This window comes from Moesziomyces antarcticus (assembly GCF_000747765.1).
Source record: "Moesziomyces antarcticus DNA, scaffold: scaffold_v10001, strain JCM 10317, whole genome shotgun sequence".
Lineage (NCBI taxonomy): Eukaryota > Fungi > Basidiomycota > Ustilaginomycetes > Ustilaginales > Ustilaginaceae > Moesziomyces > Moesziomyces antarcticus.
The window spans coordinates 1,351,156-1,372,657 of NW_014639009.1; the positions used below are offsets into that span (position 1 = coordinate 1,351,156).

Below are 21,502 nucleotides of genomic sequence, written 5' to 3' on the forward strand. Positions count from 1 at the left end.
ACATTCCGACTCCCCAACATAGTCTCCGCTATCGTCACCGACCATCCACTTCTCCTCTCCTTCCCTCTCCGCATCAGATAGCCATCTTATCTCACTTCTCTTACCCTTCCCGTTGCCTAGCATGACCGCCGTCCTGTCTTCCAGATTCTCGGACTCGACCATCGCGTCGGCGTCTTCGAGCTTCAGCCGACTCTCCTCGGCGAGCAGCGTGTCGTCTGTCGAGGACCTGCTGCTTCCGTCCCTGGATGCTATTCCCAAACCCCCACCGCGCACCTCGTCCATCACTATCAACAGCACCAAGACGTACAGCGAGCGACGTGAACGTAAGAAACCCGCTCCTCTGCAACTCGTGAGCTCAAGTCGCCCGATGCGCTATACAGCTGCCTCCACCAACTCAATCAGCGACGACGGCTACTACAGCTGCAAAGAAGATCTGCGCCGATCCGGCACTCGAGCCGCGTGCTTTTGCGGAGCTGATGTGCGTCCCAGCACCAGCAGCACCACATCGTCTTCCACCGAGATCTACTGCTCTCGCAAGTGTGCCAGGCAGGACGCCCTTTATGCCCTCGAGGGCCGCTCGCCGACAATGTCTTACCTCTCTGCCTCGTCCTCGGACATCGAGGAGGACGAGGACTTCCCTGTAACGCCGACCAATGCCTTCGTGCCCGCCACGCCACGCGCACCCATTGCCAAGGGTCGCACGCTCGAGCTCCGTGACCGTCCCTCGCTCATGAAGAAGATGACAGGTATTGGAGCAAGTCACTATCGGAGGATGGAGGCTCTCGGCCTCTACGATGCCGACTCGACGCCAACGCGCCCGTCAACGTCGAATCCATTGATGGACCCCATCGACCTCATGGTCGCACACTCGCCCAAGAGCAAGTCGGTCTCTTCGCTTGCCTCATCGAGTGACGATGAAGACTTCGACTTTGACCCCCGAAAAACGCTTTTCTTCCCTGTGCCTATCTATATGGGCGCTTCCACCCAGCCCTGACGTGTCCCCAGCATACCCAGCACGTTGCAATCGCTTCCAGCATCTGTCTTTATCTTACACATTGTATTTGTATCAATGATAATGGATCATCCGCACACAAAGAAGCTGCTACGATGCCGGTGATGCTTTGAGTGCTGAAATGTGAAGACATGGCTTGATGGTGAGCAAAGAGATTGGGGCTAGGCGGACAACCCAACGCGGGATGAAGGTATCGGGCGCGCCGTGTTCCGTTATCCGGCTTCCGAAACCCTGCCTCAATTTTTGGTCTTCCAAGCTTGAACTCCACATAGCCCAGCTTCCTCACCATCCGCGATCCTTATCACCCGTCGAGACAGCGACGCTTCGTGGGCCGGTCACTCCGGAGGAGCTCATTACGATGGCAGGGACCAAGTTCGCTTACGTGCGGAACTTTGAGCTGCCTGACAGCGTGATTCCGGACACCTACCTCGTGGTTCGTATCGACGGCAAAGGCTTTCACAAGTTCTCCAAGGCGCACGACTTTGCCAAACCGAACGATGCGGCTGCGCTCGAGCTGATGAACGAGGCAGCTAGATATGTGATGCAGTCTCTCAAAGGTCAAGTTGCTCTCGCGTTCGGTGAAAGCGATGAATACAGCTTCCTCCTGCGCAAGTCCACCACGCTCTACAGTCGCCGGAACAGCAAAATCACCACACACATCGTCTCGCTCTTCACATCCGCGTATGTCTGGAACTGGTCCAAATTCTTCCCAAATCAGCCCTTGCTACATCCGCCGAGCTTTGACGGTCGTATGGTCGTGTATCCGAACGACCAGGTGGTGCGTGACTACTTCAGCTGGCGTCAGGCGGATACGCACATCAACAACCTGTACAACACCGCCTTCTGGGCTCTCGTGCTACAGGGCGGCAGAACAGAACAAGAAGCGACCAAGGAGCTCGAGGGCACCTTCTCCGCAGATAAACACGAGATCTTGCACACCAAATTCGGCATCAACTACGACCAGCTACCACCCATCTTTCGCAAAGGTACCACGCTCGTCTGGACCACCAACACCTCAGAACCGCTTACCCCCACTCAAGACGCAGGGTCGTCTACTACATCTCCATCCAAGACGACCGCTTCTCACCCCGGCTTGGCAGAAAGCTCAGTCGATGCAGACGAGGCGAGTCAAGGGCCGGTGCTGGCCAACGCAAAGGACGAGAAGCTGCGACTCAAAATCGAACGCAAGCGAGCTGCCAAAGATGCCAAGAAGCAGGAAAAGCGCGACAAGAAAGCCCAGCTCTCCACGCTCCGTACGCTGCATTGCGACATCATTGGTCAAGACTTCTGGCAAGCGCCACAGGTGGCGACGCAACCTGCTCAGCACGGCTCGGCTCAAATTCCACAATCGGCTCGAGACGTCTCGAGCTCTCAACCGTGGAATGATCCTGTGCGGTTCGACGGCACAGGTCTCGGAGTCTCTGTATTTCTAGATTGACAGTTGCGAATGGCTCCCATGCGGTCGTAACGGTGACGTGACGTCTATGAAGCCAGCGGCGCACTCGAGAAGCCGCCGTTTCACCGCGCTCTCGTGAGTTCATGGAAGTCGGAGAGAGAAATTTTGTGGACGGGGACGAGATCACCAGTCGAAGGCCTCTGTGTGGAGATAGAGCTCCTGCAATGTGCTTGACGAGGCCATGACGTGCGACCATTGCAGGCGGGCCACGGTGTTGGCGGTCTCGCTCAACATCGACGCAGGCCCACAGACGGCGACACCGACCGCGCGGTTCGACGAGCTGCTGTCGACAAAGCTGTCGATGATGCCCGGCACGTTGGCACGATCAGTATGGATGCGCACGAACGATGCCAGGGCCGAAGATGACGACTTGGCCGATGCGGATGTGGAGAGGTCCTCCGACGTGCCTTCTCTTGTGGCCTTTGACAGGGCTGCTCGGCAATACACGTCCAGCGAGGCGTCGACGCCCACTGTTCTGAGGTGCTCGAGCATCGGCCGGAGCGCAGGCTCAAAAGCCTCGTAGAGGCGCATCGACGGAACGGCCCAGTGGACCGCGACGCGGGAAGTGAACGCCTGGCGCGATGATCGTGTTGCAAGGCACAGCGACATGAGTGCCGGAAGCGTCGACGTCATACCCACGCCTCCTGCGAGCATGAGGTCCGCATGGTACGCTGCAGGCTGGAAGGGCGAGCCATATGGCCCATCGAGCCCGACGGTGAGCGCGGTGGAAACCTTGCCTTTGACTGGCGGTTGGCGCATGAGATGCTCCCAGATCTTGCGGGTCAGGCCGTCACGCGCCTTGAAGTAGAAGACGAGGTGCGAGTCCATGTTGACGTCAGGCGAAGCCAAGTTGGCCACGGTAAAGGGATGCGTCTGGTAGGGAGCCGACCTGTTGATTGTTGGGAAGCGAAGGAAGAAGTGCTGGCCTGGCAACCAGCTTACAGGCGCAGAGACCTCGAGCCTGACGAGGCTTTCGTCCTCGTCGACGAGGGTGACGGTGGCCGGTACGCCCGTGAAGCGGCTGATCCGGAGCGAGTTGGCGAATTTGAGCAGCACGTGGAAACCCCAAACGCCGATGGAGGGCCAAAGCCACGCCCACGAATGCAGAAGGTCGCGGGTGTGCATAAAGTAGAAGACGAGGAAGAGGATGATGGTGATGACATGCTGAAGCACGAAGAATTCGTACGACATGCGACGAAAGTAACCAAAGGACGACACGACGAGCCAGGCAAGCATAGCGAGCGCGACGGTGCCAGTCCACCAGATCTTGTCGTAGTAATACCATGCCTTGAGGTTGCTGAAGCCTCCGTCGTGAACGGGCTGCCAGAGAAAGGGCACGGTGTGGACGATGCTGAAGAAGAGAATCAATCGTGCCAACCACTGGTGGAAGAATTGCAGCTTTTCGTGGCTGATGCCGGTCAGGAAAGTCAAGGGGTTGAACTTGAGGCCGAAGGCAAAGAGCCAGGGGAAGAATGCATTGGCGATCATACCGGCGCGTACACCGAGCGGCGTGCTACCCCACACTGCGGCGGGGCGGTAGTAGGGCTTGACGGCGAAGCACCAGCAGATGAAGCCGAGGGACGGTACTGCCATGGCGATAATGTTGCCTAGCGAAGGGAAGCGGTCGGCCGAAACCAGCTCTGCAAGCACCGTAGTGCGGGCAAAGATCCTCTTTGGGCGATAATATCCGATGCCCCGGCAGAGCGCTGCCAACGAGCAGTAGCCAGGAATGGACAGCGGTGCTAGCGAGAGGCGAGAGCGAGTGCTGTGGCGGACCGAAGCGACGAGATGGCGAAGCATAACCACGCCAAGGAGGGCGAGTAAAACCCAGGTGGTGATGCGGCTGTATTTCTCCATTTCGTAGTAGCTATCCTTGCCGGCCATGGCAGCTTTCTTGACTGCCGATGGAGGCCTGCATCCCGGGCCGACCATGCCCGGCTGCCATACGCATCCTGGCACTTCCTTGTGCCTTTTAACGAGGACGTGCTCCATTGTAGCGTCCTGGCTCTGTCGTGATTGTGAGGAAGCTGAGCTTGCCGATGCCCAAGCGGATGTCTTCCGAGCTGGTCTTATACCAAGCGTGCACCGGCAAGGCGCCCCACTTCCTGGCCTCGGGGGCCTGTCTTGACCCGGCTTGCAGAGCCTGAACTGTCGGGCCCTTTCGTGCTGCTGTGCGCGAATCGAGCCTGGATCGTCGGTGCGCCAGGGCTCTGGGCGTTTCTCTGTCGGTGCTGTGGCGACGGACTCGAAGTGAGGGTGATGAGGGTGGTGATAGACGCTGTGACTTGAGTGGGAAAGCCACCGACCAACCCACGGGGGACTCACAAGCGGGCCGATATCGTTCATGCAGAACCCAAAAGGCTCCGAGGTTGCGTTTGAGCTCGCCGGTCGCAAGCAGCCAGAGGCGGCAAAATGCCAAACTTCGAATCCGAACGCATCCAAAAGGCGCCGAGGCCAGGTCCACGCGACGCAAGAAAGCTTGGCAATTCTCCTTCCCTTTGTGGCAGACACATTCATCCGAGAGCCTTCTTCTTCACTGGTATTGTTCAGCGTTTTGAGCAGAGCCATCCGGCATGGTCACGGTCCATGAGAGAGCTCTGACTGTCGTCGGTATTGTCCCGATCGTGGTCATGCGGCTGAAGGGTGGAATCAAAGTGGAAGCCTGGTGCGTGTGCAAAGAAAAGGCAAAAGCGGAGGGGCCTCGGCAGGCGTTGCCGCGCGTGCCGCGCAGAAAGCTCGTCAAATTGCTCTTTGAACAGCGAAGCGGTGCAGACCGATCGGTGATCAGCATCTGCACATTCGGCTTCGATCCCTCCTGGCGGCATGATCCTGGATCATCGTCGTTGCAGTGAGGCGTCGACCCCGGCATCGGTGGGGACCACTTGGCCAACCACGGCCGGACGGATCTCCGAAACACAATTCTCCCGTTTTCACCTTGCCATGGACGAGCGGGCCAATGATGGACGCCAACGCGACTCAGAAACTCAAGGATCTTCTGCGATAAGGCTCAGAGAAGATTGCCGCAACTACAAGGATCAAAACAAGGATCAAAGAAAACGGTCGATTGCGGATTGCGCCTAACGAAGCTCAAGGAAATGCAGGAGTGGCAATTGCTTTCTCCGGATCTATGGCTGGAAAGCTTAGTCAAGCACGTGGTACTTTTGCTTCTTGAGACGAGCACCACCGGTCTCGAGGGGCTGCTCGAACCTTGTGGTCGGTCGGTATCTCCTCAAGTATGGTGCGGCGGTGTCTTCGAGTGTGTCCGGGGTCATGGCGAGGTCGGCCCAGCTCTTGGTGCCCGGTGCATCCGGCTTGTCGTTGATGTATCGACGAACCACCTCGTCCGGCGAGATCATGGGCCACCATGCCAGGTCGGCGATCTTAGCAGCCAGCTTGAAGGCGAACTTGGGGGTGTTGAGACCGGGCTTAGCCAGCGACGTGAAGGTAAGCGACTCGACGAGCTGGAGAATCTGGCCGATCGTGTACTCCTTGGGGCCGGCAAGCGAGAACGTAGCGCCCATCGACGTGACGTCGGCCTCGAGCATCTTCTCGAGAGCCTGCGCGACGTCGAGCGAGTGTACGGGGCGCATCTTGGTCAGACCGTGGTTGACACGCCATGCGTAGGGGTAGACGGCCATCTGGTTGAGGAAGCGGTCCTCGTGTCCCCACATGGTGCCGGGACGCACGATGGTGGCACCTTCGAAAGCGCGCTTCACGGCAGCCTCGCCTTCTGCCTTGGATCGCAGGAAGGACGACGGCGAGTCGGCATCTGCGTTCAGGTGCGAGACATGGATCAGGCGGCCGACACCAGCAGACTCGGCGATCTGAGCGATGCGCTGGGCGCCAGCGACGTGCACGTCGTTGAAGGAGAAGTTCTTGGTCTCGTAGTGACGTCCAGTCAGGTTGTAGACCACATCCGAGTGGCGCACGCACTCCTCGATCTGCTCGTCGTTCCTAAGATCCCACTCCATCGGCACAATCTGGCCGAGGTCTCCCATGACCTTGAGATGCCTCTTCTCGTCCTCATCACGGTAAGGAATGATGACCTGCGAACCCTTCTGCGCGAGTCGGTTGACGACATATCGTCCCAAGAAGCCGGTGCAGCCGAATACAGTCACAACGTGGCCCGAGACCGAGGATCTGGATGAGAGGCGAAGTAGAAAGAGCTTTGAAAGTAAGTACAACGTTCTTCCTTTCAACGGAGCAAGACAGTGAACGCGCTGCCATGCATCAGGAAGAGCGGAAGCTTCGGAAACTCACCGACCACCGGCGTATGGGCCCGACTTGATGATGGGCTTGCCCGTCTTTCGGTTGATGGTAAGATCGTGGATTGCGCGAGCCTGGACGGCCGGGGCGCCACGAAGAAGCGTGGATCGAGCCGCAGCCTGGGCGGCGCTACTAGCACCAACGAGATGAACCATCTTTGCCCTTCTAGCAAGCTGGTTGCGCGGTACGGAAGGTAGAGCGGGCCAAAGTTGGAGATGGTGGATGATCAATGCAGCCGAGCGTGGAGTGGGTCGATGGCCTGAAATCACTCGCTCCCATTCGCGACACTCTGGCCGCCGACGGAGGCCCTCTTCTCCAGAGCCACACACTCTCCCTATCGCGCTCCAAATTGGAATTCCAGAGCCATGGCGAGCGGCCGGCGTAGGCGATCACCAGCCCGGCGCGGTGAAATGCTCCACTTCAAATTTCAGGATGTCCGCTTTGGACGCACGTGATGCGTCAATTCAACCGACTAGTAGGGTCAACTTGAGCACAAGATGTCAGATCGTCATATTTACACTCCATGATTGTTGCCAATGTCGCATGACCCTAGGTGTCAACGAGGGCCCACATGAACATGCAGGCGACGGAGCGGTACGGCGACCAGTCCTGAGCCAGTGCCTTCATCTCGTCGGGGCTCAGATATTGTCCGCCCTTGATCTTGTTGCCCTTGGCACGCGAATGGAGAACTTGACGACAAAGGCCATGCTCGTCCGGAATGAGGTGGTCGAGCGACGCAGAGCCGTCCTCCGCCGCGCCGAAACCGGCCTCAAGTTTCGGCATGACTTCGGTCTGAGAAAGAAGCGGCACCTCTTCCCCTTTCGCCTGCGTCGGTTCCAAAAGTTCTTCTTTCGGAGACGCCTCCTTCCTTGAGGTGTTTTGGTCTTGAGCTTCGTCCTCCTCTTCGCCAGGTTTGCGTTTCTTGACGCTGATCTTCGGACCTCGAGCATCGCTCAGGAAGAAATTGAGCATGCCCTTTTGCACTCCAAGATCTGCACACGGCAAGATGTCCGGCTTGCGCATGGCAAACATGAGGATCATCTCGCTCGTCCACCTACCAACGCCTTTGACTTTGCTCAGCTCGGTGACGCAAGCTTCTTCATCGTCGAGCTCGAGGATCTGACGAGTGTCGAGGCGACCATCGACGAAGCGTGCTGCGAGGTCCTTGACGTATTTGATCTTGGCGAACGAGAGGCCGGCTGCTCGTAGATCGGCGTCCGAGGTCCGTAAAACCATTAAAGGCGTTGGGAAAGGCCACTGTTCGCGAGGAAAGCCGACAAAGTCGGGCTTCTCGGGCATCTCGCTGGGATGGAAGAGGCGGCAAAACTTGTAGAGAACCGATCTCGCAGCCAGCCACGAGATCTGCTGTCCGAGAATGGAAGTTGTGACGGTCTTGAACAGGTTGAGATCCTTGGTGTCAGAGGCATCACCATCGAGCGCCTCCTCGTAACATCGAATCGGAATCTTCTGGAAGAGGCGCTCGAAGCGATTGTCTCCAGAGCACAAGTGGGCTCTCGCTTGTTCGAAGTCAAAAGGCAGAGCGGGGAAAGGGACTGTGGTGCGTGTCGAGCAGTCCTCTTCGGTCGCATCTTGGGGTATCACAAACGGCTCCTCTGGCGCCTTGGCCTTGGCTGGGCGGCCATTTTGAGACGTTGCTTTCGCGATTGCTGACGAGGATGGCGCGACAGTGCGGCTCCGTTTTGTTCTGTCCTTTGTAGGCTTGACCGCGAGGATGTCGCTGTCAGTGGCCGAGCGCTTGATGCCTTTTGCCACCGGTGTCGGCCGGGTGGCGATCGATGCCTTTCTGGAAGGTGCGAACGACGCGGCAATCGATCTGGCCGGCGTTGCTGAGCGAGACCTGGTGAGCACCATGTTGCTTCACTCGAGCTTCTTGTCTTTCGTGGTCTGGAGGGAAAGAGGCTAAAGTCGAGGATGGAGGCCTCCTGAGGTATATTGGAGTACCCTGCCGGGTGGTCACAGCGAGCGGATGCGGGAACTTGAATTTGGATTGCCGCTGGACTCAACCCTGCCTCAGATGCAGGGTCCGCAACTGGCGCAGCTCTCCTGTACCGGCCGATTAGAGATTGTGTTAGACCGAAAAGCGTCTTCCTGCTCGCCTGAAGCACGCGGAGCTGCGGCGCTACTCAGAGCCCTTGCCGTGCAAGTGAGACTCTGGCAGCTCAGCAACAATTCCTGAGGCATCGACTAGCTTGGATCAGATTCGAATGGCGAAGCACCACACATGGCCCGAGGTGCTCATCATCATCCATCATTCAAACCTTTGGCCAACGATGATGAGGAGACCGCTTGGGGATGGCTGTCAAGCCGTGAGGGTGTTGAGGCCGACTTGAAATTTTTGCTTCAAGGTCGATTTGACTTGAGGTGGGCCCGTTTGAAGCGGACGAATAGGAATTTCGCACGAAGCAGGCGCGAAGAAAGGGCCTTGTGGTCGAGGTTCAAATCAGAGGCAAGAGGCGGCGCGGCGCTCTCTGCTTCTTCAATGCCACTGGGCAGTCGCGTGTGAGCAGAGCAATTCTTCTTCTTCGCAGGCTGAGGCACTCTGAGCGTTCAACACTGGCAAAAAGTGCGGATTGGTGACCACGATCTTGCCCACCATCTCGACCTTTTTTGGTGTCCATCGCAACTTTACATCGTTGCTCGCAGAGGACCCATTCACCTTCGACAACCCATCTCCACTCGCTCGCACTCTCAGCACCGGTTCGAGTGAACGGCGCGCGACCTTACGACCGTCGCAATCATGGCCGAGAAGTACGACCTGACGCAGACCCTGCTGCCTTACCTCGACAGGCATCTCGGTCTGCCGCTCCTCTCGCACCTTGCTGGCTCCGGCATCTTTTCGGAAACCGACATCGCCAAGGCCCAGTATGAGCTCGCAAAGAACACGTCGATGGTCGACTATGCGCTCCAGCTTCACGAGCAGGCCTACCCCAACCAGCCGGCACCCGCAGAGATTGAGAAGCAGCGTGAGAACGCCATCGCTCTCAACGACAAGCTTGGCTCTGAGGTCGACCACGTACTCAACGTCATTCAGGACCCCAGCGTCGCCTCGGCGCTCAAGCAGGACAAGACGCAGAATCTGCAATGGCTCGAGGAGAAGTACAACCTCACCAGCGAGCAGATCAACGCCCTCTACCGATACGGCTACTTCCAGTTCAACTGTGGTAACTACGGCGATGCCTCGTCATACCTCTACCACTTCCGCGTCCTTTCGACCGACCCTGTGCTCACCATGAGCTCGCACTGGGGTAAGCTCGCCAGCGACATCCTCGTGGGAGAGTGGGAGCAGGCTCTCGACGAGCTCAAGCTGCTGCGAGAGCAGATCGACTCTTCGGCCGCGCATGCCGTCGCCTCGTACGCCCAGCCTTCGACCTCCAACGGCACCGCACAGAACGACGACTTGACCCAGGAGGGCTTGTTGAAGAAGCGCGCATGGCTGTTGCACTGGGCGCTCTTCATCTTCTTCAACCACCCATCGGGCCGCGAGCAGCTCGTCGAGATGTTCCTTTCGCCCGTCTACCTCAACACCATCCAGACCACCTGCTGGTGGCTGCTCCGATACGTCGTTGCCGCGCTGCTGCTCTCGCGTCGCACAACGCGCGTCTACATGGTGCAGCAGCCCGCTCCCGCTACGCTCATGGCCTCGGCATCGGGTGCCAACGTCAGCAAGCTCAGCCCGCAGCAGGCGATCAAGGACGTGGTCAACATCATCGACTCCGAGTCGTACCGTCTTGCCGGCACCGACCCCATCGTCGACTTCCTTTCCAAGCTGTTCGTCGACTTTGACTTTGAATCGGCGCAGGAGCAGCTGACCCTGCTCGAGCAGGTCGCCGCCAAGGACTTCTTCCTGGCCGACTACAAGGAGGAGCTCGTGGAGGCATGCCGTGTGGTGATTTCGGAGGCATACTGTCGCATCCACTCCAAGGTGGACATTGCCGACCTCGTGCAGCGACTCAACCTGTCCAAGGAGGACGGCGAGAAGTGGATTGTCAACCTGGTGCGCGACACGCGCGCCGATGCCAAGATCGACTTCAAGGAGGGCATGGTGTTCATGAACCCCACGCACCCGCCCGTCTACCAGACCATTATCGAGAAGACGCGAGGCTTCACCTTCCGCACCTCGGCCATGGGCACGGCGATCGACCGCAAGGCGCACCCGCCCTCGCTCAACAACACACACAACCTCAACGGCAACGACAAGCGCGGCGGCGCCGGCGGCCGGGGCGGTCGCGGCGGCCAGCGCAACCAGGGTGGTCAGCGCGACCGATCGCACGCCAACAAGAACGAGTCGAAGCCCGATGGCGAGGCGGCACCGGCTGCCGAGGCGCAGCAGCCTTCGCAACCCATCGCTGCGGCCTAATCGCGCATTTCCTCGCCCCCTTTCCCGTCAACCCATCTTTCCTTCCCCCAAAAAGCAAGGCCGCTTCAAAGTCGACTGAGATCTTCTTCGACTCGGCCTTGCGAGAGCTCGTCTCTGATGATCTCAACCTTTATGTAGATTATGCAGCGCATCATTGACGACACACCATTGTTCATAGCGAACCGCGAAGAAGCGCTCGTCGGAGCAACTTGAGTGCGAGAGCGACATGGATTTCGACGATGATCTGGCGGACCCGTGGTAGTCGAAGGGAGCCGCAGCTGGGCCTAGCTTGACGGCTCAGCCGTGGAGGATTCATGGACCAGTGCCAGATCCGTTCTGTTACGAGCGCGACTGAACATGTACCGGAAAATGCGCCGAGCATTCCGACCAACCGCGCGCAGTCGTCTGGCGTCGGAAGCGGCTCGTCCGAAGCTGCATGAATCGCGCAGTCGTGTCGAGCTCGCCGCACCACACGGCATCGTGGAGCCAACAATGGAATGCACGAGATCCGAGCATCCCTCGGCGTCCTCCCACTAGCCTGCGTTCCTCTGAGCGTGTATAGGGTGATAAGGAAAAGCCAGCGCCAAGTTACCGTTCTCCGTTGGATCAGCGCGTGATGAGAGACTCAGAAATCGCGTTCCAAAACCCGGTAGCGGTGACCACCGAGAGCCAACGGTCAAGGGTCCTCCACAACTCGTGCAATTGGTGACACTCTGCTCGTGCTCGACGGCTCTAGCACTAAGCCTCCCTTCATAGATAGTGTAGGTGCTCACAAAGCCTCTGCCGGTCTTTGCAAAGTAGCCACACCATGATCGCGTAGAGTCGACCGTCCACTTGCTTCTCCTTCGACTACTTGCCAGCGCCTCAGTACCTACATCCTGGCTGACCAAACGTAGACCAAGTTGTCCGGCCGCCCCTGTCGGCTGAAACCTGGTCGAGATGACCCGGGAACTGGAGCCAGATCGCAATGAGACGACGCCGCTGCTTTCCTATCGGGACCGCGGTGACGGCGAGCGACGATGGTCGATAGCGCGCCGTCGCTCGTCCGCCTTCCTCTCATTCCTATCCGAGCCGGACGACAAGGACGGCGACGAGTTCCAAGAGTACCACCGCAAGCGCGCCATCTACCTCATGGTCTTTATCAGCACCGTATACAACATCGGCGTCGGCATCTATAATTCGTTTGCCGTCGAGCTCATCCAGACGCTCGCATGTGCCGAGTACTACCACGTCTCCTCGCCCTCTGCACCCGACGCCACCTTCCCCACACTGCCAACCGCAGGTGACCCTCTCGAGATCTGCTCAGTCCCCTGGGTCGACAAGCGTACCAGTCAGATGGCTACGTACTCCGACACGCTCACCAGCATCTCGGGATGCATCGTCTCGCTCGTTCTCGCAAAACAGATCCTGCCGCGATTCAGCAGACGCGCCGTGTTCATCGCTTCCATCTTGGTCTCCCTGGTCAACTGCTCGCTTCTTGCCATGCTGCCGACGCACTACTCTTTCGATTCTACCGTACCCTCCGGCTCAACTGTCCATCCAACCGTCGCGATGCACCTATACATCGCTCTTTGCTTCGTAGGCGGCCTCTTTGGAGCCTTTCAGACCGCATTGTTGCTCCTCGGTCAGGTCATGATGCTCGATGTCTGCAAAGAAGACGAAAAGACGGCGGCTTTCGCCAAGATCTTTGCCAGTATCACACTTGGCATGGCCATCGCGTCGGTCGTCATTCGCCTTGTCTTGCCGGCCTTCCATCTCAACTTCAGCATTCTGCACCACACAGGCCCCTTTTCGCCCTTCTGGGTCTGTGTTGGGGTCTGGCTGATTGCACTAGCCCTCGCCACCCTCTTCCTTCCGGAAACAAAGCCGCTTGCTTCCAGGCACGGACGCTCGCGTCGAGGCTCCGATGCCAGCACCGCCACAGACGCCAGCGTCAGCCACATCCAGACAGCCTCTCCATCAACGACGCAGCCGAGTGCTAGCAGGTCTTTGGCTCGAAGAGTGATGGCAGACCTCCAGGAGACTCTCGGCCTGTTCGGCTACCTTGTGCCGTACAAGCCGGAAGCGGGAGCCAAGAGGGACTACAAGTTGCCGCTCATGATGTGCGCGCTGGTATTTTGCGACACCATCACGCTGATCTGGTCGAATCTGGTGGTGTTCTGCTCGACGCACCTTCACTTTGGGCCGCCCGAAGTCACGACATTGCTCGGCCTACTGGGCGCGACCAAGGGCCTGTACAGCCTGTTTGCGCTGCCGTGGATCGTCAAGATAGTACATCGGGCGGTGAAGCGGAGGATGCGCGACGAGATGGTTGCCGCCTCGATCGAGGAGCTTCCAAGCGAGGTGCGCATTGCCAAACGCGAGCAGTCTGTCATCTTCACCGATCAGATCGTTGCCATGGCTTCGCTCTCGTGCGACTGTCTCGGCTTCATCGCCATGGGCGTCGCAGCCTCCCACCTCTCGGTGTCAGGCATCTATGGCAGTAAGTCAACCACAGCATCTTTGACGACACTTTGAGAACAAGACTGACACTGAAGACCTTGCTTTCTATTTTTGCAGCTGTCTTCTTCTTGCTGCTGGGAGCGGGTGCGCTTCCGTCGATTCAGGCGCTCAATGTCGACCTCTTCCTGGCGCAGGACCGCCCCGCCGAAGACCCGGTAGCAGCGCGCGACGCCTTTGTGGGCTTCCTCAATCTCCTCCAGATCGCGCTCTACACATTCTGTCCACTCATCAACAACGCCATCTACACGTGGTCGGTCGACCACAACCTGCCCGCGCTCGTCTTCCTTTGGACCGCCACGCTCTCCTTCACATCGCTCTTCTTTGTCTCCACCGCCTCTCTCTTTGCCAAGTAGATCCGCCAGCTACAGCATGTGCAATACCCACCGCTCTCCGCTCAGACGAGGCACTGTCTGCGAGCTCTTTTCATGTTTGCGAAGAGTCTGAAACTACACGTGGCTAAGGTCCGCAAAGCAGGGAGAGAGGAGAATGCCGGTTCTCAGGGAGTTGCGAGCTTGGGAGAATCAGCTTCGTGGTCTGGAGGTGCTGCGATGGCTTCCGCGCTGGGACTAATGTCAGCCGGGTTGGACTCCTGCACGAAGGTTGTCGTGCGTCCGCGCTGGCGTCTGGAGTCGAGATTCCAGGCGCCCGGCTCGACGAGCGCCGGGAAGCCCGTCCACGTTCTCGTGCAGTGCTCGTGGAGCTGAGCACCTTCCGGGACACCGGCGAAGCTGCTCGACTGCTGGTACCACGGAGCATTGGGTCCGTCGAGCGAGCCGAGCTCCTGCCACAGCCAAGCCGCTCCGCCCAAGGCCGCAGAGATGCCGAGAAGCGCCGTCGAGTTGATGTGGTGCTGATCAGCGAGTGGCAGAAGCAGCACGACGATGGCGGCGACAAAGCGTGGTGCAATGCGCACGGGCTTCGAGAAGAATAGCTCTCCTGGTGCGTCGAGTTCCTTCTCGAGCATCACGAGCAGTGCGGTTGAGACCATACCAATCGCATACGTCGCAGAGTAGATCCAGCGAATGCCCTGCGCAACCTCGTTTTCTTTGACGAGCTCGGCGGTGGCGTCACCACACAGCGTGATGGCCGAGACGAGTGGGAGGTGTAGGCCAAAGAAGGGAATGGCATACGACATGCTGCGGCGGATGGGATGTGTGATACGCTTGCTGCCAGCACCAGTGCAGTAAATGCCGTGGAGGACAAATGCGACGACGGTGGTGAGGACGACGCGCGCCACGCCAGAGTGCACACCGGTCCCAGCGGGATGTCCTGACAGCACGCTGTACAGAAACTCGCCGTGGACCAACGTGACAAAGTCGGTGAATCGGTCAATCTCGTGCTCGATGGCGACCGCCGACGAATATCGCAGTTTGGCCAGCCTCTTGAAGAGCGGACTGTAGAAGAACATCAAAGAGGAATACTCGAGCACGAGCGCGACGGCGACGAGGGCGATGCAAGCGCGCACCGAGACGAAGATGCTTCCAATCCAAAGTCCGACGAGGAGGATCCAAATCGTTGCTTGGCTGCGGATCTGGATGCGATACTGGCAGATGTAAAACGAGTAGAACATCATCAGACCAAAGATGAGCCCGACAGCGACGAGGTACGATCCGATGGCGGTGGCGCGGGCGCCCGACTCTTCCAGCAGCTCCTCGGCGGAGGGGGCGTTGTTGCCATAGACAACGAGACAGGCCATGACGGCCAGCACGAGCACGCGCTGGGGCAGGTCATCCACGAAGAAGGCGTTGAAAATCTCGCGCATGTAATTCCAGACCATCCAGGCTGCCGTGTAAGTTAGGATGTAGCGCACGATGGCATCGCCGTTGTGTTCGTGCACAGCCTCCTCGGCGAGAGTGGCAATGAGTCCGACGAAGACCAGGTCGAAGAACAGTTCGAGGCGGTGCGAAGAGCGTTCCTCGTTGGAGCGAACGAGGACGTTTCCGCGGAAGTACTGGAGCGCACGCGGACGGCGGAAGAGGTAGCGACGCTGTTCATGCATGGCGCGGCTGTGTGCTTCGCGACGCTCCATCGATCGCCACTTGCGTGCTTTGGCATCGCGCGGCAACTTGCCGTTGGAAGTACCGGACGAAGTGGACGGGGCGAGGCTTAGCGTGTCGGACGTGGCCGCATCCGCCTCTTGCGCCTGCGCGCCTTCTTGCTCCTCGCCTTCGTCTTCATCGTCCGAATCGTCAGGATAGAACCCAGCAGCAACGACGTTGCCGTACTTGAGGTGGTGCGCCTGATGGGCGTGCTCGGCGGCAGCCAGCGAACCAGTGGGCGCGGCCGAGCCAGTCGAGGCGACCGAGCCACGATGCTCCGTCGGCATGTCGCGGAAGGATGCTCGGGACGGTGTACAACTGCCTTGAGAGGCCGTTCGAGATGGGGGACAGGAAGGTAAGACCGCAGTTCGGGCGTCTATAAAGCAGAACGGGCACGGCTAGGCGTGCAACCGGATCCGGCTTTTGCAGGGCGCAAAGTCTGTGCAGGAAAAAAGTGGTCACAACATCCGCTTGCTCACCGTGGTGGTGCCTGCGGCTGCTGTTGCGGCATGCCGCACCGGGAAGGGTTCGGCTAGGGTTCTAGCGCAGCGCACGGCTGGACGGAATTAAAGCGCGGCCCTACGGATGTACCCTGAGGCGTCGACGGCGGGTAGCGAAAAAGTAACGGCTTGGCACACAGCTGTCAGAGCCTAAACCAAAAAAAAAAAAAAATCTTAAAAAAAAGCATATGAAAACACGCCTTGTCGGCTCCCCGCCCTTGACCGCCCTGACGGCCGCAGAGCAGTGTTTGGCACGTGCGTTGCTGTGACATTTGGCGGCACCTGACCACGCCATGCACGGCTCCCTTTGACGATTTCGATGAAGCGCATCACAGTTTTTGCGTATACAACGGACAGAAAGAGACAGTCGATCTGCGATGGTGAGCCTGATTCGTATTGCCACGCACAGCCGGGTATAACAACAGCAAGACCGAAGGCTTTCGGCCGAAGCTGGAACAAGCACGATCGATGTCGGACATAAAGGCACGGGGTTCATAGGGATGCGCTTGCGGAATGCTAACGCCCTACTTCCGAGATGGGCACCCCGACGCCACCGCCGCCGCCAATGCTGTTCATCATGGTGTTGTTGGTGGCATGATCAAAGTCGTTGAAGATCGGCAGGATGCTCTGCATGTACTGGTCCAGCAGGTCGTCGGTGCCCAGCCAGGTACTAGTCACCGGATCCAATCCCGAGGCGCCGTTGCTTGCCATGGACGACGGCACGGTCGCTGAACGGTACGCCGACGAGAATGGCGACGCACCTCCAGCACCGCTGCCGCCACTCAACATGCCTGCCATGTGGTTCGTCGAGCTGGCGGCGCCAGTGCCAGCCGCCGGCATGAATGCATGCGACTGACCAGCTGCGTTGGAGATGGATGGCGACATGGAGTTCGCGGCGGCACCACCTGGATGGCCCATCATTGCCGGTCGTCCCATCATGCCGGGCGTCTGCAGCCCGCTCTGGGCCGCAGACTCGAAAGCGAATGCCATGTCACTCATCGCGGCGGCTGGCACGGAGGTGCCTAGGCCGGGAGCAACGACAGCCTTGCCTGCATCGTGGCTGGCCGCAGCGCTGCCTGCCGTGTTGTGGCGAGCCATGTTGCTTGCTTCGCCGCGCGGGCTCGCGATGCCTACGCCGCTAGAGCCTGTCGACATGTGAGACGATCCTCGCAGTCGCTGGCGCTTCCTGCGGTGCTTTTCGGCCCGATCCCGCTCCACCAGCTCGGCGCTGAGGGAGAGGATGAAGCGACCGTAGAAGCGCGCAAAGGAGCGCGAATGGGCAGAGTCCAGCGGGTCGCCGGCCAGCAGCAGGCCCAACTGCACCACCAGGCCACGAGTATCGATCGGTCCGTTCTTGAGCAAATGCACGCCTGACCAACCCAGCATGGCTGCCACGATCCTACTAACGGTGTGCGCCTGGCCTTGCAAATTGTCAAGCGCCAGTCGACACGCGTCCTTCAAGAGCATCACGCAGCATTCGCGCGCCGCTTTGACCGATTCGCCGCAGATGCGCAGGATGCGCATGTTGGACGATTCGCAGATTGCCCTTCTGCGGTCAGACTCGCGAATGGCATGCGTGTTAATGAGCACGCGCACGTGCAGTCCAATGATGCGCATAATGGTCGAGGTGAGCGGGTGCTTGTCCAGCGCCGGATGCTCGCACCAGGCCTCGGACCACGCCTCGAGAAGCACGTTGGCAGAGACGCGGATGCTCTCGATCGAGCCGACCTCGTAGTAGCTCTGACTGAAGATGCGCGTCCGCATGATCTCCTCGATACGGCGCAGATGCAGGAACGCCACGACCTGAATATCGCCGTCGAGCGAGATGGGCGATTTGAGCCAATCGTTGAGCGTACCCCAGTCCACGTCGAGCGTGGTGTTGGGACGCTGGCCCGAGAAGGACGAGAAGCTTCTCTCCATGATGGCAGCCAGTGCCCATGTCCTGGAGCGATCACGGGCGTGACGACGAGCGAGCTCGTCTTCCTGCGGCACGTCGTCGCGCATGGCAAGATCCAACTCCTTGGCCATGCGTGCCGCCGTTCCGATAAGCAGCCACGCTCGATCCTCGGCCATCAGGGGGGTGAGATGCGCCCACATGGGCCACACGATGAGGCCCTTGACGACCTCGACGCTCTTGACGTTGCGGCTGAGCACTTCGACAACGAGCGAGTCGACCAGCTTGCGCAGGAGCTCGAATTGCCGGATCGAGCGGGGACTGCGATCGATGGAAGTGGCGATGGCCAAAATGACCGAAAAGAGAAAGTTGGAGGATTCCTTGATGGTGGCGACGTTGTGAATGACGGGATCGAGGATGCAGAACTGCTCGTGAACCGTGTCCATAAAGAGCTGGAACAGGCGACGTGCTTCGTCCATCGTCACGATGCCCTGCTCCAACGGATCGCATCGGCGCGTATCCCAGCTGGCTGACGCGGATGCGCCGGAAAAGTACGAAGCACGTTCGCATGCAGCATGGGCAAGGCACGAACGAGTCCAGCCACTGCTCTCGAGCATGCTTGCAATCTCGCGAGCCGACTTGGCCTGGGCGTCATCCTCCTCGTTGATCAAGTCGTCCACAAACGGGTGGAGGGCCGAGCGTTTCTTGCCATCCTCCTGGTCTCCCAGAAGCTGGGCGTCTGCTTCGATGGGCTCGTTGTCGGCCGCAAGCTCGTCTTCTTCGCTGTCAGATTCGGTGCAACGTTTACCGAGCGCAGCCTCAGAAAGACAAAGGAGCGGATTGGTGGAAGAAGGCGGCATGCGTGATTCGCGAATGAGGAGGCCGTCGTGGTACTTGGAAGTACGTCGACTGCTGTTGCCGCTGAAGTTGCTCGTGTGACTGCCGTTGTGACCATTCGAAGACATGGCGGTGGGCACGGACGACGAGAGATGCGAGCCGGACGACGACGAGGCTGTGGCTGTGCTTTGAGGTGACTGGTGGTTGCTTACATCGGAGCCGTAGCGATGCATCAGGCGCTGTTCCGTCTCGGCAGGGTGCGGAGGATAGGAGGTCGACGCGCGCGGTTGGCTTGCCGGGTCCCATGCTTGTCGATAAAGGCTGGGTTGAGAATCATACGCAGGAGGCGAGCTTCGATCGACCTTGGTGTGGAGCTGCTGCTCGAGCTGACGTTGGAGGGCTTCAGACTGTTCGCGCGCACGCGTAGCCAGACTGTTTGGAGGGAGAGAGAGAGAGAGAGGGGGCAGCACAAAAGGAGCGCAGTGAGGTCAGCATGCTGATGCCCGGAAGGTCTGCGACGGCATCGGATGTTGAGGAGGCTGTACGTACTTTTTGGTGCCAGGCTTCTTTCCGCGGCGTGAGGCTGTCCAAGAGCAATCGAGCCCCTTGGCTTCACATCTGGAACAGTTCTGCGCGTCTTTGCGCTTGCCGTTGCATTTGATCTTGGCTTTTCTGCACCTGTGTGGAGACGAAGAGTACCGAGGAGACGATAAAGACAGGGCGAGGAATCGGGTAGGACAGAGGGACGGCGCAAGGGTCGCCAGGGGGAGGAGAAGGACGGGAAAGAGGCGCGCCAGGCGTGTGATGGCAAAGGAAAAGAGCGTGTCAGTGGATCGAGTCTTGCGACGGCGGAGAGAGAAGGCGGCGATGGCGGCCAAGGGTGGAGTGGCGTTTGCATTGCCGCGAGACTGGACTGACGGCTCAGGCGCAGGCCGTGACGAGTGCACGTCGCAGTGCGGGCATTGTAATACTTACTCGAGGCAGGCTTGGGAGTTGCGGATCCTAGGTCGATCATCGACCAGTTCTTCGTCCATGGTGTCGATGCTGTGAATGAAGAAACGGATTGTGGTGGAAGGGGGGCGAGGTGGTGGGGTCGAGGCGGCCAGTATCGAGTCGAGCGAAAAAGCTAGAATCGCAGAGCGCGGCTGAGTTGCGCGCTGCCAGACTGCCGAGGCAGGAGGGAAAATTTGCCCTCTGGTGTGGTGCGGTCTTTTGCCCTGCTGGACCCGGGCAGCCAGCTGCCGGCTAACCAACTGCAGCCGCCTTCTGCGGATGGAATTTTGGCAAGAGTTGCCGAAAAAGAAAGGGTGGAAGCGACGTGCGACCGACGACCGCCGTGTCCTGAGCTTGATGCAATTCCGCGCCAACGGCAGATCGAAGCGTCTCTGCCATGTGAGCCCACGGATACGTCGCCGCTGCTTTACCGGCAACTTACCGCACGGTAGTGAACAGGCGCCAGAGGCACACTCGCCCTTCCGCCCTTTCGCTGCGTCTGTGGTAGACTGAGTATGTTGCGATCCCACATGCCTCCTTCCAGCCTGTGCATTTGACACATTGGGCCGGATCAGCCGATCCGGTCTTTGGAGCTGCAGCCCATTTTGGTCAACGCGAAGGCGGCAGCTTGTTGTGATCTCACACCGCCGGAAAAATCCGCACCCTCGGGAGCTGCACGATTACGGTTCGGAGCGCCGTCTTCCACCTGAGATTCGGATGCCCGCATGGCGGTCCCTAAATTGGCCTGGCCATACACCCACACGCCCACCCACTGCGCCTTTGACAACTCAGGCCATCGGTCGCCAGCTTTGACGAGTCGACTGATAGTGATAGTGGGCGGCGAGAGAGACCGTGCAGAATCGACCGGCGGGGTTGCGCCCGTCGGAGCGGCCGACGTCGAGCCCGTGGCTGGGCTCTTCAAGCGGTGCTTGCAAGCTGGGCACGCGAAATCGAAGTCCGCAGGATGACTTGCGAGCACGGCTACAGTAGCTGGGCTGCACCGGTTCCGATCGAGCGCAAACTTGGCCGACCAAAGCAGCAAAGCAGCGTGGGTGAGCAGCCGAGCCCTCCCACATGTTGGCCAGTGCCCATCCAACGCAGCCAAGACCTCCAAGGGGCCTCGCTCGCTGCCTTGATTGCCGCTATCGTGCGTCCGCCGCGCCGAGCTGCGCCTGAGTGCCCTGGCAATTCTGGCCCCTCCGAATCAATTCCTTCGCAGATGCTCCAGCCGCGACGGCGTGCGCCTAAATTCGCTTTCCCTTTTCTCGCTGCCCCCCACGCCAACTGGAACCCAAGCTGCAACCGCGCCGTGCCCGTTGCAGATCTCCACCTTGCTGCTGCTGCTGCTGCTGCTCCCTTGCGCCGCTCTGCCGTCGTGGCGTGGCCTCGCGTCCCTGGATGGCTCGGCTGCGCTTCCCCAACCCTCTCTCGGCCTTCTCTCTGGGCTTCTCGCTTCCGTTCTTTGCCCCAACCACACCCACCGCAGTGACCTTTCTCCTTGCTCCACACGGCCCACCCCTCGCCTTGCCTTGCCTCGCCTCGCCTCGCTTCGACTTGCCGGACCGCATCCCATACAACCATCGAGCCTCCGATCCGTTATCCCGACCGGCCCTCCCCCAAGGTCG

General features: G+C 59.4%; 9 protein-coding genes across 9 annotated transcripts; 4 read left to right on the plus strand and 5 right to left on the minus strand.

The window, feature by feature from the left end:
- Nucleotides 1-121: 121 nt before the first annotated feature.
- On the plus strand, nt 122-994 carry PAN0_001c0483 (uncharacterized protein; the record flags this gene model as incomplete). Its single annotated transcript, XM_014804098.1, has 1 exon — nt 122-994. The coding sequence occupies one exon, from the start codon at nt 122-124 to the stop codon at nt 992-994; it is 873 nt and encodes a 290-aa protein (XP_014659584.1).
- Nucleotides 995-1,196: 202 nt separating this feature from the next.
- On the plus strand, nt 1,197-2,450 carry PAN0_001c0484 (tRNA-His guanylyltransferase; the record flags this gene model as incomplete). Its single annotated transcript, XM_014804099.1, has 1 exon — nt 1,197-2,450. One exon carries the CDS (start codon nt 1,197-1,199, stop codon nt 2,448-2,450), a length of 1,254 nt encoding a protein of 417 aa, XP_014659585.1.
- Nucleotides 2,451-2,591: 141 nt separating this feature from the next.
- PAN0_001d0485 (ferric-chelate reductase) lies at nt 2,592-4,460 on the minus strand (the record flags this gene model as incomplete). The annotated part of the gene is made up of 1 exon (XM_014804100.1): nt 2,592-4,460. The coding sequence occupies one exon, from the start codon at nt 4,458-4,460 to the stop codon at nt 2,592-2,594; it is 1,869 nt and encodes a 622-aa protein (XP_014659586.1).
- Nucleotides 4,461-5,608: 1,148 nt separating this feature from the next.
- Nucleotides 5,609-6,889, minus strand: PAN0_001d0486 (NAD(P)-binding protein; the record flags this gene model as incomplete). The annotated part of the gene is made up of 2 exons (XM_014804101.1): nt 5,609-6,608; nt 6,729-6,889. 2 exons carry the CDS (start codon nt 6,887-6,889, stop codon nt 5,609-5,611), a joined length of 1,161 nt encoding a protein of 386 aa, XP_014659587.1.
- A 394-nt stretch (nt 6,890-7,283) lies between these two features.
- PAN0_001d0487 (DNA glycosylase) lies at nt 7,284-8,606 on the minus strand (the record flags this gene model as incomplete). Its single annotated transcript, XM_014804102.1, has 1 exon — nt 7,284-8,606. One exon carries the CDS (start codon nt 8,604-8,606, stop codon nt 7,284-7,286), a length of 1,323 nt encoding a protein of 440 aa, XP_014659588.1.
- An 886-nt stretch (nt 8,607-9,492) lies between these two features.
- On the plus strand, nt 9,493-11,112 carry PAN0_001c0488 (eukaryotic translation initiation factor 3 subunit 6; the record flags this gene model as incomplete). The annotated part of the gene is made up of 1 exon (XM_014804103.1): nt 9,493-11,112. One exon carries the CDS (start codon nt 9,493-9,495, stop codon nt 11,110-11,112), a length of 1,620 nt encoding a protein of 539 aa, XP_014659589.1.
- Nucleotides 11,113-12,051: 939 nt separating this feature from the next.
- Nucleotides 12,052-13,967, plus strand: PAN0_001c0489 (uncharacterized protein; the record flags this gene model as incomplete). Its single annotated transcript, XM_014804104.1, has 2 exons — nt 12,052-13,594; nt 13,672-13,967. The coding sequence occupies 2 exons, from the start codon at nt 12,052-12,054 to the stop codon at nt 13,965-13,967; spliced, it is 1,839 nt and encodes a 612-aa protein (XP_014659590.1).
- Nucleotides 13,968-14,110: 143 nt separating this feature from the next.
- Nucleotides 14,111-15,940, minus strand: PAN0_001d0490 (low temperature requirement protein A; the record flags this gene model as incomplete). Its single annotated transcript, XM_014804105.1, has 1 exon — nt 14,111-15,940. The coding sequence occupies one exon, from the start codon at nt 15,938-15,940 to the stop codon at nt 14,111-14,113; it is 1,830 nt and encodes a 609-aa protein (XP_014659591.1).
- A 729-nt stretch (nt 15,941-16,669) lies between these two features.
- PAN0_001d0491 (uncharacterized protein) lies at nt 16,670-21,445 on the minus strand (the record flags this gene model as incomplete). Its single annotated transcript, XM_014804106.1, has 7 exons — nt 16,670-19,316; nt 19,434-19,562; nt 19,860-20,010; nt 20,135-20,225; nt 20,320-20,422; nt 20,492-20,813; nt 21,157-21,445. The coding sequence occupies 7 exons, from the start codon at nt 21,443-21,445 to the stop codon at nt 16,670-16,672; spliced, it is 3,732 nt and encodes a 1,243-aa protein (XP_014659592.1).
- Nucleotides 21,446-21,502: the final 57 nt, after the last annotated feature.